Source organism: Spea bombifrons, chromosome 8 (genome assembly GCF_027358695.1).
Source record: "Spea bombifrons isolate aSpeBom1 chromosome 8, aSpeBom1.2.pri, whole genome shotgun sequence".
NCBI classification, from domain to species: Eukaryota; Metazoa; Chordata; class Amphibia; order Anura; family Pelobatidae; genus Spea; species Spea bombifrons.
In genome coordinates, this window is record NC_071094.1 from 22,022,756 (window position 1) to 22,040,190 (window position 17,435).

Sequence of the window (17,435 nt, forward strand, 5' to 3'; positions counted from 1 at the left end):
AGAAACACCTGGCAGTCGGCAAACAAGGGGCTGTAATTCTGTAAACCCCCTGGTGTCAGAGTGGCTTGGTCTGTTCTCTTCCTCTCCCTATAGCTGATTTCTTCCTCTTCACACTGGTAGCTGCTCATTCACAGGCACAGAGTCCCCATCTGGGCAGAGACACAGTGTGTATGCTGCAGACACAAGGTAGTTTATTTCAAACATGTATTGCAGCTAGGGTTAGTTAATACTCCAGCTGCTGAGACTACATTTTCCATGAGTCTCAGCTAGTCTGGTATGTTAATGGAAAGTGAGTATTCAACAACTGTCAAAGGTTAGCTTTCACATCCTTATGGATTGGTATTGCAGCTGCTGTGGAATGCACATCTCATAACCCATTTGGATAGCTGAAGATCATGAAAAATGTTATAACAGTCATTTTACTACCAAATGTTACTACATTTTACTACCATGACTGCTGCAAAGCTACCAAGCATCCTATATTCGCTCCAAGCCTTTATGTCCCTTTTTACTACCCTCTTTATTTGTAATACCTCTTTGCTTTGCATACACAGAGCTACACTACATTAACTTTTCTTGACTGCAACTCCCATTATGCAAAGCAAGCAACATTGCTAGCTGATTATTATGGGGATAGTAGCTAGAAACTGTAGACTGGGCTTTGGGGAGGGGGTACACTAAGTCTACAGTACAAACACTAACCTTTGTTGACTACATCTACAATAATATTCAGCCAGTCATATTGCTAGCTGAACATCATGGGAATTGCATTTATAGCCTGGGGTTGTGGTGGCCTAAAGTATACACTAACTCTTTGTGGTTGACTGCAGCTCCCATTATATCCAGGCAGACATTACTGGCTGAACATCATATGTATTGTAGACTGGGATAGTTGTAACTAATCTTTACCACTCCAGCTATTGTAGACTAATGTTCTCATGTTGTGTATGTATGTGCTGGTCTGTTAGCTACTATTGTGGTCATATAATTTTTCCCATTAATGGGCGGCTAACATTTCCCTCCCACCAGGAAACCCCCATGTCTATTAGTGTATGAAATAATGTAAGCAAATAATGTAAACAAATGACAATAAAGGTGCTGTGAGGGGCAATACGTGGGCTGTGGGGGACAATACAAGAGCTGAGGTGACAAGGGACTAGCATATGACAGGGGGCAGGGAACTAAAAAGCTAGCTGGGGATATTACATCGGGACTGGGTATATGACAAGGGCAATAGATATGATAGGTGGCAGATAAACTGACAGGGTGGGAGTATGACATAAGAGAGATGCAGAGACCCCATAACTTTTATTCATTATTTATTCAAGTTTGACTATTAATGTTATGAAAAATTCCTTTAGTTTTTATTTAAATAAATTACATTGTTATTTGTCTTTTAATTTAATTACAATTGTGTTTGTCGGAAAGAAATGGGGGAGGGGCATAAGCTATCTTGCACCAGGGCCCTCAGCTCACTAGTTCCTCCACTAATGAGGCAGGCATCAAAATCAATTAGCAAATTTTTCTATCAATGTATACTGGAGCAGCAGAATGCTTACAGGTGATTTACGTTTTCAACAGCAAAATTATTAATTGATTTACATGGCACTATCATGTTCTGTAGCAGTGTACAATGGAACCTAAGGACTAGTACATTACATGATAAAAATAAACTTACAGAAACAAAAGGTGAGGAGTGCCGTTCTCAAATGAGCTTATCTAGACGGGGGAGACGGTATACACTACCGTTTAAAAGTTTGGAGTCACTTAGCTTTATTAATGAAAAAAAAGGGAATTTCTAGCTTAAGAGTTTTCTAATGACCAATTGACCATTTAAACTAAAACTTGTATTAGCGAAGATGACGTGCCATTGGAATACAGAGGTGGTGGTTGATAATGCACCTCTGTACTCCTATGAGTATATTCCATTTACAACATTAACACTGTCTACACTGTGTTTCTGATCTATATGATGTTATTTTAATGGATGGAATTTGCATTTCTTTCAAAATCAAGGACATTTCTTAGTGACCCAAAACTTTTTAACAATAACTTATATCATAGGTGAAAGTACAATTGTTCAGGGTGGATTATCCACACAACTGGATCTAAGTAAATAAAATAATACTACTAACCATATGAACAGGCTAAGTGAAGAGTAAGAGGGTATAGTGAGGCAGTAGTAGATGGGAGGAGGGGAGTTAATAGGCTACCCTGAATAAGTATGTCTTAGGGGTTTTTAAAGCAGTGGAGAGATAGGGAAACCATGAATTAGTCCAGTATACAAGCATAAGAGATAGAGATTACAGCAGAGTGGAGGAACCAGGTAGGTGGAGATAAGTGGGGAGATAAACAGCAAATTGTTATTGTGTAATGTAAATCCCACAATGTTTATTATAAGTTATATGTAATGTTATAGCTATGTAGCACATCACACACTATATAGCAAATATACAACAAATTTACAACTCTATGAAATATTGGCCCTAATAGTTAGAGTAATATATGACTGACACCAGTGTCATGTATTCAGGTTTATTCATTGAATTGTGAGTTCAGGTAAGTAGAAGAATGTTTTCTAGCTGATTTAACTATGAATTATGGAAAACTAACCTTGGCAAATTATTCCACAAGATGTCCTGAGTTTGCCATGCATAAAGCATTGCTACGTTGGTGGAGCCAAGAAGTGATGGGCATTTAGTAAGTAAAAGTGCTTAGTTACACAAACACAATATAAATTAAGAGCAAACCTTACTTTTTATATTTGTAGGGTTTACCGGCACACACATTTTGCTATACGTATCAAAATTGTAAGGCAGTCAGAGGAGGTAACTGGATAAAACCCTGAGATGAGTGTTATCTATATGTTTGTAAGCTGTGATTGCCCACAACCAAAAATACATTTGAGAACCAAAAAACACATTATACTTACACATTTACAGTCCAAGTCCTTACCTTGAAGAATACTTAGGTTGAGCTCAGCTTCCTGATGAAGCTCCTCAACACAAGGCGGCCGTTTAGAAGATAAGAAGACATTCACAGGTTGTTGTTGCCAGTTTGCTAATTTGGAATGATCCACAGGTGCAGCAGCTGCAATAAAAATATTTTGTATGTAATAACAATGATAATGCAGGTTACCCAACTTGCACTAAAAGGTCAAAGTAGGAAATTTTTATTATACATGTTGTATTTGGCCAGTAGCAAGCCAGGAAGCCCTGTGACATGTAAAATTCATATGCATCAGGTAAGATGCTGCAGCACTGAAGTTGTTTGGTATTAATTTTTTTTCATCATAAGAAACAGAAGCATCATATTTTCTTATTTAGCATGAGACACTTGTTAACATACTATAAGAACAGTACCTATGTCTCTCGACACTGCAAATTCTGGATAGATTAGCCATAATAATCTCATCATTTTTCTATGGAATGTATATATTTTAATAGGTAAAATAGCTCTATATAAGGGTCCAAATGCGAATTGTACGTTTTCTTCTTGAAATGGAAAACATAGATACATAGAGTTCGACTGATCAATTGTACATGAAATATTTGTTATAACATTAACAACTTAAGGACCAGGGATTTTCCTGGGTCAGAGCAACTTTTCAATTTTTGATACGTGGTTGTTTAAATGTAATTTTCCTCTCTGTCATTTAACATACCCATACAAGTTAAATGTTGTATATAATAAATATATATACCGTATTTGCTCGATTATAAGACGACCCCGATTATAAGACGACCCCCCAAAATCAAAATATTAATTTAGGAAAAAAACAAAAAGCCTGAATATAAGACGACCCTATAGGAAAAAAGTTTTACCAGTAAATATTAATTCATGTAAATTATTTTTTCATGTTTAATAAAAGCTATGATTGAGAAAAATATATTTTTTAAATTTCCTTTTATTTGCCAACCTGCCCCCCCCAGTTATGCCACTCTGCCCCCAGAAATGCTTTATACCCCCCTATTTGCCACTCTGCCCCATGATATGCCTTATACCCCTATATGCCACTCTGGCATATAGGGGGTTAAAAGGCATATCATGGGGCTGAGTGGCATATAGGGGGTTAAAATGCATTTCTGGAGGTATATAGGCATATCATGGGGCTGAGTGGCATATAGGGGGTTAAAATGCATTTCTGGAGGTCCAGAAATGCATTTTAACCCCCTATATGCCACTCAGCCCCATGATATGCCTTTTAACCCAGCATGTACTGGCTGCCTTGGCTTGATAGGAGTGTGATTGCTGTTAGCAGTTTGATATATATATATATATATCAAACTGCTAACAGCAATCACACTCCTATCAAGCCAAGGCAGCCAGTACATGCTGGAACCTGGGGATGATAGTAGTGGGATTACAGCCTCCCTATGCCATGCTACAACCCCCACCCCCCTTACACATCCATGCTATCACACACAAACACATTTAAATACTCATTCATTCCATTAATCACACATACTTCACACATTAAACACACATTAATCACACATACTTACCCAAAAACCCTCCCCCACCCCCTTACCTGAACTGCAGATCTCTCACTGGAAGACTTCTGCAGGGGACCGGCTGTAGAGCAACTTCTCTGGCCCCGCCCCCAGAGGAGGGAGGGGGAGATAGAGCTCTGTGAGGACGCTGCAAGCTTCCTGTCCTCCTGCTTCTAACAGAAGAGACGCTGCTCGCGACCGGTAAGCAGCATGGCCCCAGCAGACATTTTTTGGGGGGTCTGAGAAGACGACCCCGATTATAAGACGAGGGGTATTTTTCAGAGCATTTGCTCTGGAAAAAACCTCGTCTTATAATCGAGCAAATACGGTATATAATAAAAAAAGGTTTTTTTACTATTTTCTCATCCATTTTGTGTGTTGCTGCAAGAAAATACCTACATTTTTGTTCAGCAACATCTCATGAATAAAATGCACCATATATTTTGAAAACTAGACACCCAAGTGTATATTAAATGCTGATGTTTTAGCAATTTCCGTGCCCTCATTCTACTGCTTCTCTTTGTCAAAGTTTGTGGAAGTATTTTTTTGTTTCACACACATTGTAATCCAGGTATAAACGTACAGCTCCTGGTATATGTCACTGCCGAACACCACCCCAATATGTGACATTTGTCAAATTGTTTGGAGGTTAAAAGGCCATATTTAGGACATGCACATTTCAATTTTTCAATTTGGATCTGGTCATCCTGTGCCCATGTCCTATTTGGGACACACTTGAAGCCACCAATTCAATTCCTGCCATCAAGTCAAAACTAGACACCCCAGGTTATTTCAGATGGTGGTATTAACACTTTCCATGCACAAATTCTACCACCAGCCTTTGTCAAAGTTTGTGGAAGTGATTTGGTAATTCAGGATATGAACTTACAGCTGCTGTTATATGTCATTGTCTAACAATACCCCAATATGTGTTTCTCAACATCTCCTGAGTGCAGTGATACTACATGTGCATAGGTGTGTTGGAATTTTGAAATCTAGTCATCCGGTACTATTTGGGACACCTTTGATGACGACCAATTCAATTTACCCCAATCAATACCCTGGATTTCTTTTTTTTTTGTGTAATTTCATGCAACCATTTTGCCACAAACGTATGCTAAACTTGTAAACTTTTTTTGTGTATGCTGCTATGTTATTCACTTTGTGTCAGCTTAAGGTGTATTTTCTGCACCCTAGGTAAGCAAATGCTGCTTTAGCTTAGTAAATATTTTTGCAATGTAAACAAGCTATATACATTTTTAACTCAAAAAAAAATCAGAGGTTCTCCACTGAGCATCATACTGAGCTGTGAAATCGATCAAGGTCTTTGATTTTGCAGCTCCCACGTGGCTACTGTGCAATGCTATGAAACAGTGCATTAATATGCCATCCCAGAGTTCTGCTTCAATCAGTCACAAGGGGATTAGGGTAAGGTCCTGATCCTACCTCTAACCACTCCTACCAACAAAGGTGTTCCATTTTGGGCACCTGAATTGTTGGAATATGTTTTTGGGGTGTGTCTAATAGATACTGGCGTAATCCAAAGGAAATGGACCAGCTTGCTATATATATATTGTAAGGCAAACCATACCTCACAGAACATCCCTTATTAAAAGTGTTTTTTATTGTGTAATGATATGCTACTTGTAGTAGGCTAATATAGCTGACATTAACATAGGGACTGGGGATGCTGCAATAAGTAATCACCGGCAAACATTAAGTACACAGGGACATAAATACATCCGTATGCAAATATTCAAAGTGCCTATCACATTAGGGACGTAACGTTTTCTCAGTGTACATACTAAATACTTATTGTCTATGAAGAGATGAGGCCTCTCTGGGAGATAATATCTAGCTCTCTGAAGGTAGATACAATTAACAGATCACTATAAACTAGAATACATGGCATTTCAGTTTAAGGAAGAGCTGATTTTTCACAATCGTTATATTTCCTTCCTAGAAACTGTTTCCTGAGATCAAAACATTTGCCAACTGAAACACAATCAGTTCCTCTTTTGTTTAACTCGGGTTATTTGTGATGTAACCACTTTTGTTAATTTACAGAGCAACTTATGGTTCTTAAACACTATTAAAGGCCCAGAATGGCCATCTCCACACTGAGCAAACCACCCATACTCGCCTGGTCTGCCGCTCCAGTGGCAGGATATGGCTAGCAACACACTACGTGAGCATACAAACATAGCGTGCAGCTGCATGTATCCAGCCATCTGCACCACCTATGTCACCAAGTGCCTCAGCCCTGGCTAGAAATCAGTGTAACATATTATATATGATAAGAAGTAACAACTATGCTCCATATATACCAAATATATATATGTGATTTGTTAGATAATCAAACACAATGATTGTATGCACCTACAACTAGAGTTAGAACTCTGAATCTACTTCTATTCATACAATTCATATTCTAACATTCAATGGTAGTACATTAGGTTTCACTTTGTATTCCTTATGAAAATGAGTTACATTCTTTTCATACCCAGTCAGCTTGCTACCTATTGCAAACACAACTGCCAAGAACACAGAAATTGCCAATATCCTGTCAGTATTTCAACGGCCCTGCGGTTATACAGCACAATGACACGCTGTGTCCTCACATCTAAGTTCTAAAGGCTGATTTTTAAACTGTTTATGCTGGTACTCACTGTTCTATGTTAGGTACAGTACAAAAATATATAAAAATGGGCACTATTTCTGCTATAAAACATCTTCTTCCTCCATGTAAGTGAGATGTCTTATTTTTCTACCCTATTACTTGAATGGTCTATATTCCGATATACAAACTATTATCAACAACAGGCATCTAAATCACATTCATTTTTCATTTTGCCAATTACCTATAATTTTAGTTCCCATAACAACTCATCTTTCAATGCTATTGCTCTGTCCTCATTGGGAATTCTAATAGGATAGTTTCTATGTGAACAGAACTGGATATTCTATGCTACACATGGAGCAAGGCTATATATATATATATATATAAATAATCGTAACATTTCTTGTTATCCTTCAATGTACAAAAATTGACAAGCAATATCCAGTAGCCAGGATAATTGGGTTTCTCTCTATCAGCAATATATGCAGCATTGCTAGCCAAATAAACAAACAAAAAGTACCCTGGGGATATTATCTTTAACTATGTTCGATTTTATTAAGCAATTTGGTATCACTTTCTTATAAGGCAAAAACTTCACATTTGAAATAAATAACCATTATTATTTATTGCATTACATATCATAATATAGCAGAGTGTCACACCTATATCACACTTATCTTGCTTTCCACTAACATTAAATCATTACACTATTAATGGACTCCCACCCCGTATTACCTTAATATATCACCAATATACATCTGACGCTGATAACTACTTTATGGGTTTCACCCTCAAAAACAGTAGGCAGATGTCCTGTTGCCCCCCTACAGGCTTTACGCATCTTTTTTTCCCAGGTGACCTCACTCACCATTACTCTACAATAAAAAAATTATATACAGCTGCTAAACAATCAGCCAACCGCTGAACATTGCAAGTAATAATGGAGAATAGCAGAAGCCTGCAGATTTCCCCACCATGCCCCAACACAGGTTATAATACTATAAGACTTCATATTTTCTTATTATCCTATGTAGTAAAAGGAACCTTACAATCTATTAAATATATCACTAGGTCCCTTTTATTCCCTAAAGGTACTAGACACTAATGCATGTAACAGATCATGGTTCAAGTGTACCCTACCTTTCCATTGAACATCCTTTTCTTCTTGAGCTCTCCAGCTGCGATGCAGTACATTTGCCAGGGTGTGACACAGTTCCCCAACAGTAAAATATCAAAACCAAATGCGTCAAGAGGCTTACATTTTACTATAACACACCCAGGTTCTATCTGTTAAAAAGGGAAGGGGGAAGCCGTGACCTTGTGGTTAAAAAGAGGGAGTAGGGCTGCATGTTATTATCTCTTTTTATATGTTGCATATAATGCTTTGCTTTACGCATACATTTATACAGGAAAGGAGACAAAAATAATTAAACCCAAGATTAGCAAATACTAGTGTTACAACTGAGACAGTCACAAAGATGGGTGATATTTCACTGGGCCTTACAGAGAATTTTGTGAGGCTTGTTGTTATATATTGTTGTTCTGCATGTAGTCCAAGAATGTGCCGTTAGTGTAGATAAAATAACAGATTCTGGGGCTACACATTTACAAAAGGCCTCCTCCAATATACATATACCGGTATGTCTATATACACACACACACACACTCCAAAACAAAAGGATGATGATGTATACAGCATAATTTTACCCTTAACCTTACCCTTGATAAAAAGTTAACTTGGCAAGGCATACCTACTTTGTAACTTATGTACAATTTTCATGTCCACAAAATGTACAAAGCTGATACAATCTTTGGGCAAATATGTGTTCACTCACAGCTATTCTACTTGTCTTAAAACAAAATTAACAGCAATGCTACTTTTTTTAATTTAGGTTTTATTAAGAATCAAAGGTACCTAATCCCATTCCACAGCAAAGCATAGTTTTACTATGAGAAACGCTATGTGTTGTGCCTACCTCCTCCCATTACATGCACTGGTACCTACCAGGCTAATGCGCCAATGGCAAAGATGGGACAATACCGGATTCCTTGCTGAACCTAGTTGTAAGAAGAATAATGAACATGGAACACCTGTGCATATGTGCCAACAACTTCTCTTCTTAACTGTTATCACTTCTTCCAGCTCATTGCCCCAGGATTTCACCAATGCCTACCTCTATCAGTTAGCTAAGTCAGCTACTTGAGTTTACAAGCATACAATCTTTCCCCATTTCTTCACTAGTAGTCAGTCACTCTCTATCCCATTCCTCCTTACTTTCTAATACATTATGATTTTTGCTCTCCTCTCTTTATGTACCAGTTAAGTTGCCAAAGTTCTGCTTATTCCAATGCTGAAGAGTTCCAAACTTCCATTGGCATTAATATCATTATAAAAACTCTATGGCGGGAGCAGCTGCATGCAAACCACACATCACCAAATACAATACTAAGCGTCGGATTGAGTAGTGTAAAGCACGCCGCCAACCACTGGACTCTGGAGCAGTGGAAACGTGTTCTGTGGAGTGACGAATCACGTCACTGAATCACGTCACGTCTCTGTTTGGCTGATGTGTGCGTCTGGGTTTGGCAGATACCAAGAAAACATTACCTGCCTGACTGCATTGTGCCAACTGTAAAGTTTGGTGGAGGAGGGATAATAGTATAGGGCTGTTTTTCAGGTGTGGGGCTAGGCCCCTTACTTCCAATGAAGGGAAATCGTAATGCTTCAGCATAGCACAACATTTTGGACAATGCTTGGCTTCCAACTTTGTGGGAACAGTTTGGGGAAGGCCCTTTTCTATTCCAGCATGTATGTGACCCAGTGCACAAAGCAAGATCCATAAAGACATGGTTGGATGAGTTTGTTGTGGAAGAACTTGACTGGCCCACACAGAGCCCTGACCCCAACCCCAATGAACATCTTTGGGATGAACTGGAACTGAGACTGTGAGCCAAGCCTTCACAACCAATCAATGCCTGACCTCACAAATACTCTACATGATGAATGGGCAAAAGTTTCCACATAAACACTCCAAAATCTTGTGGAAAGCCTTCCCGTAAGAGTGGAAGCTGTTATTGCTACAAAAGGAGGACCAACTACATTTGTCTATAATGGTTATGTATTTAGAATATAATGTCATAAAAGTCCCTGTTGGTGTAACAGTCAGGTTTCCTAATACTTTAGTCCATATAGTGTATAATTTCTGCTAATTTAGTGAAATTTGGCTAAACTATTTTTGATGGCGTCACCACTTTTTCAAGGAGCAAAAGTGTTAGGGCAAATGGGAGTTCCTCTTTAAGCATCCGCATAAGGCACAGTGATAAGTACCATTATAGTTCGTTTCTGGCAAAATGCAGTTTCTTCATAAAATAGAATGTAATCTGGGGTGTTTGAAATGGTAATATTTGCAGGTTTACTATTGTTGAGTTACTCTAAACTAGGGCAGTGGCATTCATTCAAGGTTAAAAAAAAAAAAACTTTTGTAGTCGGGGTCGTCAATAAGATGGGCTGCCCAGGGTCCATGCATTCTGAACTGGCCCACAATAGTTCACCTATTTGTCCTATGGTTACTTTGTGTTACTTCTCTAAGAAGAACACAAAGGCTTGATTATATAGAGGGCTTCAGAAGGAGCAGGTGGCAATAAGAGCACAATTAGGAACAGCAGTAAGAGAATTATTGTGAGGGCCCACAAACAAAAGCTTACCTGATGTCCCCCCTATAATAAAGATGACCCTGTCTGTGGTTGTTGCAGGTTAGTTAACATTTTTGATACATGAATCAATTGTGCCCAAAAAATATCTTATGAATTATGGATCACAGTAATATAGATCAAAGTTTCCTTCGTGATCTGTAGTAAAGTATTGTTACCTCCATGTTTCAGGTACTAATGGAACTTGGAAAATAATTAAGTATCAAGGTAAATGTCACCTTCTGTCACTGCATTTATCAATGTTGCCTTTATTTAAATGGAAAATAAACTCAATATCCAAAATACTCCCATTTCAGAAAATGAAATTTCTCTTAACATGTGGAGCTTAAATATATTAAGGCTTTATTATCACTTTATTAGATACTTTGTGAGTTGTTTCACTATTATCATCTGTAGATCAGTGTAATTCTAACAACTCCTGCTTGGTATTCCTGACCAGTGCTTTGATTTCTGCAACTGCTGCATAATGACAACCCCAAATTAGCAGAAAGCCCACTGCTGTTCAATATTTTGCACACTCAATATTTTGTGGACCAAACCAATGCATTACAAGAGTGAACACCACATGACATGTTGGTCATAGGCAGGGGCAACAGGAAAGGTGAATAGTAGCCGCCTAACCTGCTCTGATTTTAAGATAATGGAAAACAAGTTTTTTTTATCTTCCAGTTCATCATATAGGTATTTGTTTCTACTGTTAAAAAAAAAAAAATATTCATACCATGATCTGGTCCTTTCTGTGCATATTTATGGGTTTCATGTCTGGTTCTTTTGGTGAAGACTATCTGGCTGCACTTTTTTCCTGACACTGTAGTAGCCCAATAGGCTTGTGTGCCATAAATATATTTTTTTACACTTGATTCCCTAGATTATACTGTTATATCATAAGGAGACCTTATAGAATGATAATCTCCATTGACCCACAGGCACTTCCAAAGTCTATATCATATATGGGGTGTTAAAAGATATATGATCCAGGTAAAGTTAATTATGTGGGGGATCCTTGATTCCCTGTAGGCTTTAGAAAACAAGAGATCAAGAGAAAAACATTATTGTACCAATAGCTGTTTGATCTTCCATTAGTATTATGATTTATTAACTTTGTGTAGAAAATATTTTAGAGACTTAATGACCAAGGTATTGCCTGTGAACACCCCAAAATAATGTTTTGAGAACATTCTGACACTTTAAGGAATGTCCCTTTCTTGTTTTGTGAGGGGATTAAATCAGCTAGCTCAACTGCTTTCCAGTATCCATGGTAACTGTGCAGATACAAATATATACATATGCACTTATACTGCATAAACATATTGCACCAATCAGAACAGTATCACCACCAACTCTAAATATAGTACAGTTTAGTTCTGTGGCATCCATATCATCGTATGCAATCATGATTTGCAGATAAATCTCTTACCAGAATGTAGGTTTACACATGGAAACACATAATTACACGATTGTTCCCACATCAGTGCACCTGACAAAGAATATCAGATACAGATTTCATTTGACATACAAAGGGGTATTTCTTTGAGGACTGGCTATATGTATATTCCTTGTTCAACATTTTATATTTGCAAGATAGGGTTAGTATACTTCTGCTCTTAAAGAAACACCTAAAGGAGGTTTGCGAACTGTTAATTGTAATTTGAACAATTTAATCTAATTTTTGCTCTCAACCTTTGCTGCCAACACTTCTGCTTAAAAAGCCCAATGTAGAGCAAATATTTGGGTATATTATATTATTGCCATTTGTAAATCCAATATCAAAATAATGGTGGTCTGGGTAGCAAAAATAAGCCCTGTATATATTTTTAGTATAGTAAATGAAATTAAGGAGATGGAACATGTGACACTCGATACAAGACACTTCATCGGCATACAATCTGGGCAACCTAGCTAAAATATAATTAATGTCTTTGGCACATACAACCCTGATAAGCAGTGAAATGTTTTTTTGCGTTCTTATTTTTGGGGTACTATATAAATCGTATTGTAAGTGCCTACATGTAACAATTAGCAACATACCGTATTATAGTACCAGACTCGTACTGTTTCCTTTTCTGACATTGTGGGGTTTTTTGTTTTTTATATATATATATATATATATATGTTATACCTTTTGGGTCCTCGATTGATCTACTTGCAAAGGGAAAAACAACAGTGCAGATATGATATTATTTCTTATGTAGAAATGCTCCTTCTGTTTTTTTGTAGTAACTAAGCAAGGTTCTAAGTTCGATGAGTGAGGAGAAGGATGGAAAGGGGCAAATACATATGATAGGATTCTGCAAAATCCCCCCCCCCAAGCGTTTGCAAAAGGGACAACACGAAAATGCAAAGGGATCACACATTAAAGTGCATACAATGGTTTGGGTGCATGGTGTATGAAACCGATTCTGTTAAAAAATGTATATAGTAGTCTAACCACCTTATCAATCTATAGAATCTACAGAACAATCTATATTCAACTGGAACATTCTGCTCTGTTGCTATCGTTATAACACCAGTTTTAAAACTTTGTACCAAGATAATTTTTAAACAAAAAGGATATACAAAAAGGAAACTATAAACAGGCTGGTCATGAACTTCTTGGGCTGGAGTTTGATTGCACCTGCATGTTTCATCCATAAACAGGCCATTAATTAAAAACATGTGGTGTGACATAATAATGGCAGCTTTCACTCCCAGCAAAATGTAAGAATGATAGTTTTTTCAAGTAAAGCAGGAAAGTGCACAGTAAATAACATCAGGTGTTTCATGATTATTTTATACATCAAGAGTTTTGAATAATTTGAAACATGACAGTTCCTCTTTAAAGTACCATGTGTCCTCCTCTCATTCTCTCTTTTTTTCAGATGCTTCTCACTGTAAAGATTTAAGTTACACCATATGGTCTTCTTTGCACAAGTAAACGTTTTTAATTTGTTTGCTCACACATTCTATAAATCACAGTACTTGCAGTGATGCACAGTCATCTCCATTCCATTTAAGTGTCTCCATGGAAACCTATTAAATAAACCTATTAAAGGTCCCTGACAACTGACCAAAGAAGAACGCATATTAAAGAACTTTGTGCAGTCTTTAAAAATAAATAAATAAAAAACACTTTGGTATGATATGCAGTTAGGTAGCTGCAGCACCATGCCTCTTGTGTGGTCAGATAGTTCTTGCCACTGATTGGCTGTCTGAAGCAGCCAATTAGTAGCAGGAAACCGCTCCTATTGAAATCAACACATGTGCAACCCCTCCCTGTGACGTTCGCAGAGCCAGAGCTATCATATGAATTAGAGTGCATATGATGGCCGGAAGGATACTGACACATTAAAGAGGGAATTCAGAGAAGGGCTCCTAAAACAGTGAATAGTTTGCAGGATAAAAATTATCAAGAAAGACCAAGGGATCTCAATGTGTGTAGCGTGGAGGAGAGAAGAAGGAAAGGGTATATGATGAAAACGTAAGAGGATTTAACACCTTCACAACGGAGGGCGTACTACTTAGATCATCAGAAAATGTCCCTTGAGGACAATGACGAGCCTGGCATGCCTTTGTTTAAAAAAATTGCCCCCACGTGACCAAGATGGCGGTCATGGGGGAACTGCTGGACCAGCAACAGCAAATAAGATTCCCCCCCAAGCCTTTGATTGGGAGCAACCACTGAGGCTTTCCTTCATTTCCCAGCTGCCATAGACAGTTTCTGGGACAAAAAACAAAAACTGTCTGCGTTTCTCACCCTAATTAAGTTGTTTTTTTGTTTACACTGTACAGCCAATACACTGTATTTGCAGCATGCTCACACCTGTTTGGTAGGCCTTATTTTACACATTTGTATTATTTGAGTCTGGAACTAGCTTAGCGCACCACCATTTTTCTTTTCCCTATGGACTAATGATATATGGTACCCAAAGTAAAAAAAAAATCCATAGAAACAAGTCAGAAAACAGCCTGAGGGTACTCTGGAGAGTACTTTGGAAAACTATGCTGACACCTACATGATATCAGAGTGAAATTCCAGGCTAGATTACCCCTTTATTATCTGTAAATATGCTTTTTTTAAAAGAGTGCTGGGCACATTTCATCAAAAGTTAACAACTGAAGGAGGTATACTGTCAGGGTCCCAACAGGGACACAGTCTAATAGTGGAGCCCAGTTGCAGGGAATGCATTCACTTACAAAGCACAGTCTTGCAGGCCCCAAATCACACAAGCAGTGTGAGCAGGCACTAAGCCAGGTCCAGCAGCACGGTACAGAAGGATAATCAGAAGCGTAGTCAGATAGTCCAGATTCAGGGACAGGCAGCACCGATTCATAGTCAGGTACACAGACAAGAAGTCAGATATCCCATACCAGGCCACAAAACAAGCTCAACAGTTTAAGTATAACTGAGCAAGGCAGGGGTGTACCTAGAGTATTTGGCACCCAGGGCAGATCCTGCATATGGCACACCTGGTAGGCCTCTGCCCCTAAAACAGACTGCCTGTGCCACCGTTGCCCCTGAAGCAGCCTGCCTGTGCCAACTCTGCCCCTTTAGCAAGCTGCCTGTGCCACCTCTGCCCCTGAAGCAGCCTCCCTGAGCCACCTCTGCCCCTGATACAGTCTGTGTGTTCCAACTCTGCCCCTGAAATAGCCTGCCTGTGCCAACTCTGCCCATTTAGTAACCTGCCTGTGTCACCGCTGCCCCCCTAAACAGCCTGTTAACAATTTATTAATTCGGGGGGGCACAGGAACCTGGACGGGAAAAGAGTTTCCTTTCACATTGTGCGAGCTCTACAGTGGTAAGCTGTGAGCCCGCATTAGGCGACCATCGGGCCACAGGACACCCCCCTGATGAGTGGCACCCAGGCAGACCGAACCCTCTTGCCCCATTTTGGTAAGCTAATGGAGCAAGTAATCTGGGGTAGAAGCAGGTTTAAATAGTCTTCTGAACAGGTACCAGGTGATCAGTACTTAGTAGCTGCAGGTGGAGGTACCCTGAGTGCAGATACCAAAATACCAATACTATGCATCAGCAGAACAGCCAGAGAAGTGGAAGGCAGAACAGAGAACCTGCCTGAAGATTTGAAGTCTCAGGTTGAACTCCTGTACTAGGCACAATCCCAGCAAGCCGTCTGCAGGCCTTTAATATGAGCTGGAGCATAACCCTGACAGGTACATACACAGAGAGGAATATAAAAAGTAACATAACATAAAAGTTGGGAAGCAAATAATTTTGGTACAACCCTCTATAGTATTACTGAGCCAGAAGAACAGCTGGGAATGTCATCAATAAGACCAATATAGAAAAAAAAATAGTGCTAAAAAGAGAACAATGAGCTAAAGTAATTATGGCTTTGAGAAGAAAACCTATGAAACCAAAATTAGCCTAAATTTGTCAGGTTCCCATTTGTTACAGTTGTTTGTTACCCGTGTTCCCCCATGATGGACACTGGCAGTAGTGTCCAAAAGGGCCTGGGAGCAGTACTAAGGTGTATAACGGAATGTTAATGCTAAGAATAATTAAAATGATCAACAGAGATCATCGTGTTGCACACAATCCTGTGGATAATTACACGTTCACGTTTGCTATATTCATACCTACACCCAAAGTAGCTGAAGTTAACCAATGGTGTATATATGGGAGTCACTACCCTAGTTCTTTCTGCACCTACATTGTGCAGGGTGTTATTTTTGCACCACCCATCCTCTGTGCTGAATCCTGGGACATTAAGTCAAATGCCAGCACTCAGCTTCAGAAGGATATGTGGCCTCCGTAGCGTAAATGGATTGGTTACAAGCAAACCTGGGAAATCTACGGGTTTCGCCACTGGAAAACTGCTGACATGCCCCACTCCCTGCCCATTTCTCTTTTTAAACTGCGGGGTGTCTCGCAACATCAGCAGGACCGCCTACCGACATCAATGGGACCGCCCACCAACACCAATGGGACCACCCACCAACATCAATGGGACAACCCCCAACATTAGCAGGACCGCCCACAGTCACACCATGGAAACACCTTAAATTTATTTTTCTTAGAATTCATTTTTTACAGTGCCTTCCAAAACTGCATATTCTATAAATAAATGAATGTTTATATTCACAGCATTAATTCAAATTAAAAGGTATTTCAAAATCTTTAAAGGAAACTGTTTTATAAATTATGTTTTTGTGGCATCTTAAGGAAATGCCCCATTCTTCTAAATAAGTAAGCAACTGCTAGGCAGAACTATTAGTTAAAATGATTAAAAGGCATATTTATACTTGCACTTATAGAATGCTTTATATAGATATTCAAACAGCATTTGGTCAGTATTTCCAGAATCCAGATGGATAATGTCGGTGGGAAGCACAAGAGAAAAGAGGGGGATGTATAGTCATGGAATGTAGAATGATAACCCTATTAACCCTCTAAGAACATCTTCATACATGTTTGTATGCACTACGAGAGGTAGGTTCTGCTATACTATGTTAAAAAAGACATTCTCACAGCTAAAATATACATTTTAACTGATATAGTATTCACATATCATATGACTAATGTAATGCATAACCACAGATACAGAAAACAATCTGGTATATACTGATACTCTCTTACACAGTGATTCATATCTCTAGTTTGAAGGCTAGTGAGC

General features: G+C 38.7%; 1 protein-coding gene across 3 annotated transcripts in view; it reads right to left on the bottom strand.

Annotated features, from left to right (window-relative positions):
- NHSL2 (NHS like 2) overlaps positions 1-17,435 on the bottom strand; it is a 69,596-nt gene that overhangs the window by 14,077 nt on the left and 38,084 nt on the right. For all 3 annotated transcript variants that reach the window (XM_053472527.1, XM_053472528.1, XM_053472530.1), the window contains exon 2: positions 2,956-3,090. In XM_053472527.1, coding sequence (XP_053328502.1) covers positions 2,956-3,090 — 135 coding nt within the window. The remainder of the gene's footprint in view (positions 1-2,955; positions 3,091-17,435) is intronic.